We start from the raw sequence: 7,322 nt of genomic DNA, 5'->3' as shown, positions 1-7,322 counted from the left end.
ATGAAATCCTGTCTTTTGCAACAAAATTGATATAACTGGAAACCTTTGGGCTTAGTGAAATAAACCAGTCCCAAAAAGATAAATATGTGTTTTCTCTGATATGTAGTGGTATATAGAATACAAAAATAAAGTATAGGAACCAGACATTTTTAATGTGATTGTTGTTTTTAGCCCTTGTTTATATATTCCTGGGGAACTGTTGTCTTCATACTTTTTACTTGTTAAATATTATGTTCCATGCTGCATTGAACCTGTGATTACAGAGTGGACTGAAATTATGTTTTTATAAAAATTAAAGAAAAAAAAGAAAGGATTGAGGGAAGGAGGCAGAGAAGGCTGAAGGGCATTGTGGTGATCTTCTTAGAATTTTACCTATGAAATACATGAAATATATTCTCTTTATATTAATACAAATTTTTAAAAGTTAATGGAAAATAAATGACTTCAAAATTTTCAGCACCAAAATACACTTATCTTTTAATTCCAAAAAATTCAGCAGTAGTAAAGTCATTGTATGCTAACATAAATACATAATTTTTTTAACCAATAACTTTTTTATTTGCTTCTTTCATTTCCCTTGGGTAAATTCCCAGGAGTGGGATGGCAGGGTCATATGGTAGGTCTATATTCAGATTTCTGAGGTGTCTCCAAACTGACTTCCATAGTGGTTTTACCAGTTTACATTCCCACCAACAGTGGATTAGGGAACCTTTTTCCCCACATCCTCGCCAGCATTTGTTGTTTGTTGATTTCTGTAAGAAAGCCATTCTAACTGGAATGAACTGGCTGTAGATGCTTGGATTGTTTTCTAATAAATATATAAAAATTGGAAAAAAATTAGAAGAGTGTCATTGTTTACATTTTTGCAAATCTCTTTATTGTCTGCTTTAGCAGAAGGGGCTAGATGCTCAGTGATCTATTCTGACGCATTATTTCGGCTGAGGTATATGAAGATCTTTGCTCACACAGGTATACAGTTAGGAAAGAGAGGAGTATTTTAATAGTCTTCTCAGATAATGGTGCACTGCCTTTTTTGAAATTATACTCAAAGTGAACAACTGGTAGTTTTTAAAGATTAGTTGCAATATATAATCTGAAACCATATCAGCAAACTTTTTCATACTCTACTACATTAAAATCCACCGCTTCTGTTTGGAACAGATTTTTAACTCATGTTATAACCGTAACAATACATACTAATCATCCAGAAGATTCATGTCACTAAATGTAACAGATCTTCCAAACACTGACAATCCTTTTTTACAAAATCAGAAAGTCACATTTATTAATTACCATCCATCTCAAAAGAAAAATCTTTATGTTAAGGGAAGCTGTCAGTTCCCCCACCAGGGAACACAAGTCTTCCAAATTTTACTAGAAAACTCAAGTTTTGTGTGGCAACAAATATCACCAGTTTTCCCTGAAGCGAGAGGCTGACTTGGTTCTATTTTGAGCAAATGTCTGCCAAACACACAAGTCTAAATGACCATCTACAGCGATCTGTGAGTCTTTTCAATAAAAATGGTAGCCAATGAAGAAGAGCAGCTGATTCAATGCACAACTCAAGGAAATGAATGCGTTCCTCTCCTGGCACACATAAAGCACCTATATATGTGCCACTGTGTCACACGGAATATTGATCTCTGTTACAGATACACACATGAGGCACGCAAATGTGGAAGACAGGACTGGAGAACCACTTATCACATATTAAACAAGAGCTCTCTCTCGGTAATGGGATGTGGAAAACCATGATACAGGGGACTTTGCAGTATGAAGGCTGTTTTACTATGAAAATTCATCCTTGTGTTCATATGATAATGAGAAGAAACATGCAAATACCAAAAGGTCTGGCAGGATACACAAGGGGTTGACTGTGTTTATCCCTGGAATGACAGGGAGGTTATTGTCTTTGTTTCATTTATCTGGATTTTCTAGTTCTCCTACAATAAACATGTACTTTTTACTAAAAATGTTATTTTTACTTATAAAAATCAATCAATGGAATGTATTTATAAAACATATGGAAAAGTGCTTAAAGTTTAGTATAAACACAGTTTAGAGTTTTAGACATTTAAGCTATTTGCACAACATAAGAGAGACAATTCTGACATCTTCAAAAAACAAAGGCACTCAAGGTAGCTAAGGAAATGAAAGCTAAAATATATACATATAATTTATAATATTTAGTAGGAAGCATATTGTTTTATTTGAAAAAATAATAGAAAAACTGTATAAAATACAAAGTGCATAAAGAGGGAATATCAAAATAGTTGCAGAAAACATTAAAAGATAATGTGCACTTTCCAAGATCAACTTTTTGAAGTACCCTCACAGCTGCCTACTGCAATTGGAATCATTTTACATTTTTTCCCCACTTACATGGATTGCAAAATGTTTTATTTTCATTGGTCTGGTCTGGTCAACTAATACCATCTAATACTTCTAATGCCTTTTTGCTTCAAATGGCAATAAAGACAATTTATAAAATAACTATGTTTTCTTATAGTTACAAGGCAGAATTTTGGTAATGTAAGAATATTTTCTATCACTACTAACCACACAACTAATCTGTTAACTAATTCAAATCACAGCACATCCTATGTTTCAAATATATTACTTCAATAAATAAACACAGTGGAAAACAGGATGGGAATGCAGTCTTTTTAAGCAATCTTAGAGAAAATCTAATTTAATATTCTAAGCCATACTCACTCCAGTGCTCAAAAGACCCAATATAGAAGGCTGACCCAATGTTTATGTGAATGCTGATCTAAGTTGACAGTTCTTCAGTAAATAGATGAGCTTAACTTTGGCACTGAAGCTAAACATTACTCCTCATTGTTTTAAGAAACAAAACACAGTTCTCTTCTTTTAATACACCAAGGCACACAAGCTGGTTCTGGTCATTTCCCACTTAACTAAAAAGACCTTCTTTTTTTGTTTTTGCCACTGGTTTCTTGCTGGTATCAGAAACTGTTTTGGCAAACCACTCAGGTAATACTCTCTTTGAAGTTTCAGTTGAAGTCTATGGGAAATAAAAAGAAAAAGAAATATTTGTACTATTGAAAATGTCATACATTGCAATAATAATCATAATCATAATAATATAGGCTCCTGAATATGTTTTCAAACTTTTTTCTCCCACAACACAAATCAAAATAGTGATATCTATAGAACTTATTTCTGGGTCAAAAAGTAAATAAATAAAAGAGACAAAATCATTACTTTAGGCAATTATTTGTCATCCAATTATCTATTTTTAGACATTCAATCATAGGCATTTGGTAAGTAAAAAATTGGACATGATTTTGGGCCTATGTCGTATAGTGTATTTGCTTTGGGAAGACCAAAATGGTGAATTAAATGTTCTAAAGAAGTTATCTTTCTGGCATGTACACACACACACACACACATACACATACACACACACCCTGAGAGAGAGAAAGAGAGAGAGGAGAGAGCGCGAGAAAGGGAGGATGAATGAATGAATGAATGAATCAGGCATGTGAAGAACACAACTTCCATTGCCACAGTGGTAGACAGACGGGAAGGGTGGCCCAATCAACAACACCTTCAGAGTAGCCAAGATACCACAGACACAACCAAAAAACATCAGCTGGGGCAGGCGTCGCTGCAGTAGTGAAGACTGAGGAAGGCATGCCAGTCCCACAGTGGAGTACCTGGGGTCCATGCCCAGCTCTGGCTCCTGACTCCAGCTTCCTGCTAGCACAGACACTGGGAGGCAGTGGTGATGGCTCAGGTAATTGGGTTCCTGACACCCATGTGGGAGGCCTCAATTGAGTTCCTGGCTCCTAAGTGCATGATGGGGGAAAAATGGTTAAAATTATAATAAGGACAAAGAAGAAAATAGAGTAAGACATTTAAATAGTTATAGAGTACAAGAAAAAAAAGTCTTATAGCCTAATACTGCTGATATAGGTGAGCAGGGGGCTAGCAAGCAGAAGCTGAGGTCACCAGCCCCTCCCTACTACTCTGCCAATCCCCACCATTTCTGTACTGTGAGAAATTACAGCTTCCATGCAACTACCACCCAGAACAGGTGCCAACCAATAAAAACCAATAGGGCTGCTAACTGTGTCCCTGCCATGATCTCGGAAACTGTAACATCACTATAACAAAATTACCATGGCTGAGATTCCTACTCCCGTCATGCACCTGATGCCATGACACTACTGAGACTCCCAAAAAGTCAAGGAAATGGTAGTATTCAAATCCTACTGTAAACATCACTTCCAGTGAAAATTCAGTTAAATCCTACCCCACACATCACCCCTAATGCCTCCAGATCATATAAAGGGATGAAGCCAAACCTCGCTAGGCGCAACTCATTTGAGCAGGCCTGCATTCCTGAGGCAACAATGAGTCTTGTTCCTCTGCTAATCTTTACCTACATCATGTCCTTGAATTCTTTCTTGCATCAGAGGCAAGAGAACTTGGACCCAGGCATCCCATGAATACTCAAAGGCTTTAAAACCAGACAGAACTAGGTTTTGATTCTAATTGAGCCACTTAACTAAATGAACGACTATGTGTGTCACTTAAGCCTCAATGTCTTCACATAGAAAATACAAATAACAGTATCCAAAATCACTGGATTGCTTAGAGTTAAATGAGAATGTACGCGAAACATCAAAATACATTCTGATTTATTTCTGGTGCTAACTGGCAGCTAATATCATTTGAAGTCTTTTATTTTCTATAATACTTTTATAGAATATGATCATCAGCATTTGTACTATAATTATAATATAATCTTATTTCATTGACAAAAATGAGAAATGCGCTTACTTACATTGAGTATGTCTTTAAATTCTCAGTAAGAATCTGGACTTTAATGATGAGGTCTAAGTCATGGAAACAATGCCTTTCAGTATCTCCCAGCATTCATAATAAAATATTAAGGGGCTATTTATATATTTTTTTAAAAAAGATTTATTTATTTATTTGAAAGAATTACAGAGAGGCAGAGGCAGAAAAAGAGAGAGAGGTCTTCCATCCGATGGTTCACTCCCCAGTTGGCTGCCAACAGCCCAAGCTGTGCCGATCAGAATCCAGGAGCCAGGAGCTTCTTCCAGGTCTCCCACGTGGGTGCAGAAGTCCAAGCACTTAGGCCATCTTCTAGTGCTTCTCCAGGCCATAGCAGAGAGCTGGATCAGAAGTGGAGCAGCAGGCACTTGAACCAGCACCCATATGGGATGTTGGCACTGACGGCAGTGGCTTTACCTGCTACGCCACAGCACCAACCCCAATATTTATATATTTTTTATTTCTTCAAAACCTATTACCAAGCTATTAACATTAATTTGAGAGTAGAAAACATTAACTCTCTAAAGATTATGTGTGCACACACCTGAAAGACTTTAGAAAGTTTATGAAAAAATTCACATTTATGTATGACTTCCAAAAATGTGCAGCAAAATAAAGTTTTTAATTCAATTTTCCCATGAACTTTTGAAGGACCTTTACATATAATCAACTAGAAAAGTGTGCAAGGGGGAAGTACCATGGCGTGGTGGGCTAAGCTTCCTGTGGCACCGGCATCCCAAATGGGTGCCAGTTCACATCCCACTGCTCCACTTCTGATCCAGCTCTCTGCTATGGCCTGGGGAAGCAGCAGAAGATGGCCCAAGTCCTTGGGTCCCTGCACCCACATGGGAGACCCGGAAGAAGCTCCTGGCTCCTGGCTTCAGATCGGCACAGCTCCGGCCGTTGCAGCCATCTGGGGAGTGAACCAACATATGGAAGACCTCTCTCTTCGTTTTTCTCTCTGTCTGTAGCTCTACCTCTCAAATAAATAAATAAAAATCTTTAAAAACAGTATAAAAGTTAATTTTTGCCCAAAGAAACCTTTTATTTAAGAAATACAAACTTCTACATTTCATAAGTACAACTTTAGGAATACAGTGATTCTTCCCACCAAACCCATCCTCCCACTCACACTCCTCCTCCCCCTCTCTTTCCCATTCCCAGTCCCATTCTCCACTAAGATCCATTTTCGACTCAGAAAGTTATATTTTCACACTTAATTGCATCTTACTTGAGACAAATCTAAATATACTAGTTAGCAAGCCTGATGCATGTATCATGAAAACCATTTTCTTAAATTAATTTTACCGGTATATGAGAATCTGCAAATAAATCTTCTATTTCTGAATTGTAGGATGGCTGATTCCAAGATGTTGGTTTTAGTGACCTTCTGTGGCTTTCATCTTTCAATGAAAAATTACCAGGATGAATTCCATCAACCTTAAAAATTTTATGAAGCACAAAATATTTATACCATGTACTATTTTTTTTGGCCACACAAAGAAAAAAAAACCTATGCCTATAAAACAGGGCTTAAGAAAATTCTTAAGTCTACAGTATTGAATTTTAATGATCATTATAATAATATTATCCATTCAACACTTTTTGGGTATCTTAAACTGGTTTATAAATAATATTATATATTTTAATGTATAACCAACTCAACGGCAGGTGAGGAAATATTATATGCATTCTCTTATGCAGTCAATAAAATGAAGAAGAAAAATGTGACACAGCATCAAGCTTTTCTGAATCCCTGCTTTCAAGCATAGAGAAACAGACAGTCAAGCCAAAATCATCTACACTACAATGAACCTAAGTTTAGGGTAGCTACAAGCAACCCAAACAATCTGCACAGAAGGATAAACCAATCAACAGCCCTTAAGCCCTACATGGTAACAGTCATCTACAGGGGAAAAAAGCAGAGGCAAGCAGGAGAATCCCTAACAGGCAGCCACTGGAAACTATGTCACATTAACTTGAGGACAACATCTGAAAACTGGAGGGCCTTTGTCCAACCCAATAGTAGGTGAATGTAAGAAGTTCACAGCGTTTCTCTTATTATTATTATTGTTAACTAATTAATTATTTGAAAGGCGGAGAGATCATCAGCAATACTCCCCAAATTCCCTGCAATAGCTGGGGCTGGGTCAGGCTGAAGCCAGGAGCTGAGAACTCAACTCAGGTCTCCCACATGGATGGCAGGAACCCAACTACTTCAGCCATCACTGCCGCCTTCCAGGGTGCTTGTTACCAGGGAGGTGGAATCAGGAACAGAGCTGGGTCTCAAACCCAGCACTCCAATATGGAACGTGGAAATACAAAGCAATGGAGCGAAATACTAAAAGGTATAATTTAAGAAAAGATTCTTAGCAACTTTAAAAAAAAATAAAACTATGACCTTCCCAAAGCTAAAACAAAAATCCCTATGCATATAAAGAACCTATTAAGTATCTAATATATCGAGAATCAGAACTACCAACACCACTAAA

The 7,322-nt window shown here is 37.0% G+C and overlaps 1 protein-coding gene across 8 annotated transcripts in view; it reads right to left on the bottom strand.

Annotated features, from left to right (window-relative positions):
• Nucleotides 1–854: 854 nt before the first annotated feature.
• WRN (WRN RecQ like helicase) overlaps nucleotides 855–7,322 on the bottom strand; it is a 138,212-nt gene continuing 131,744 nt past the window's right edge. For 3 of the 8 annotated variants that reach the window (XM_051834121.2, XM_051834114.2, XM_051834123.2), the window contains 3 exons: nucleotides 6,139–6,270; nucleotides 3,684–3,815; nucleotides 2,186–3,028 (listed from right to left, as the gene is read on the bottom strand). In XM_051834121.2, coding sequence (XP_051690081.2) covers nucleotides 2,918–3,028; nucleotides 3,684–3,815; nucleotides 6,139–6,270 — 375 coding nt within the window. In that variant the 3' untranslated portion in view covers nucleotides 2,186–2,917. Of the gene's footprint in view, nucleotides 3,029–3,683; nucleotides 3,816–4,816; nucleotides 4,869–6,138; nucleotides 6,271–7,322 lie in introns of those variants that run through there. The other 5 variants (XM_051834127.2, XM_070068523.1, XM_017339061.3 and 2 more) reach the window with 3 other exon arrangements.

This window comes from Oryctolagus cuniculus, chromosome 2 (assembly GCF_964237555.1).
Source record: "Oryctolagus cuniculus chromosome 2, mOryCun1.1, whole genome shotgun sequence".
Taxonomy (NCBI): domain Eukaryota; kingdom Metazoa; phylum Chordata; class Mammalia; order Lagomorpha; family Leporidae; genus Oryctolagus; species Oryctolagus cuniculus.
The sequence above is the reverse complement of the archived record's forward strand: the minus strand, read 5'-3'. Positions and strand labels throughout refer to the sequence as shown.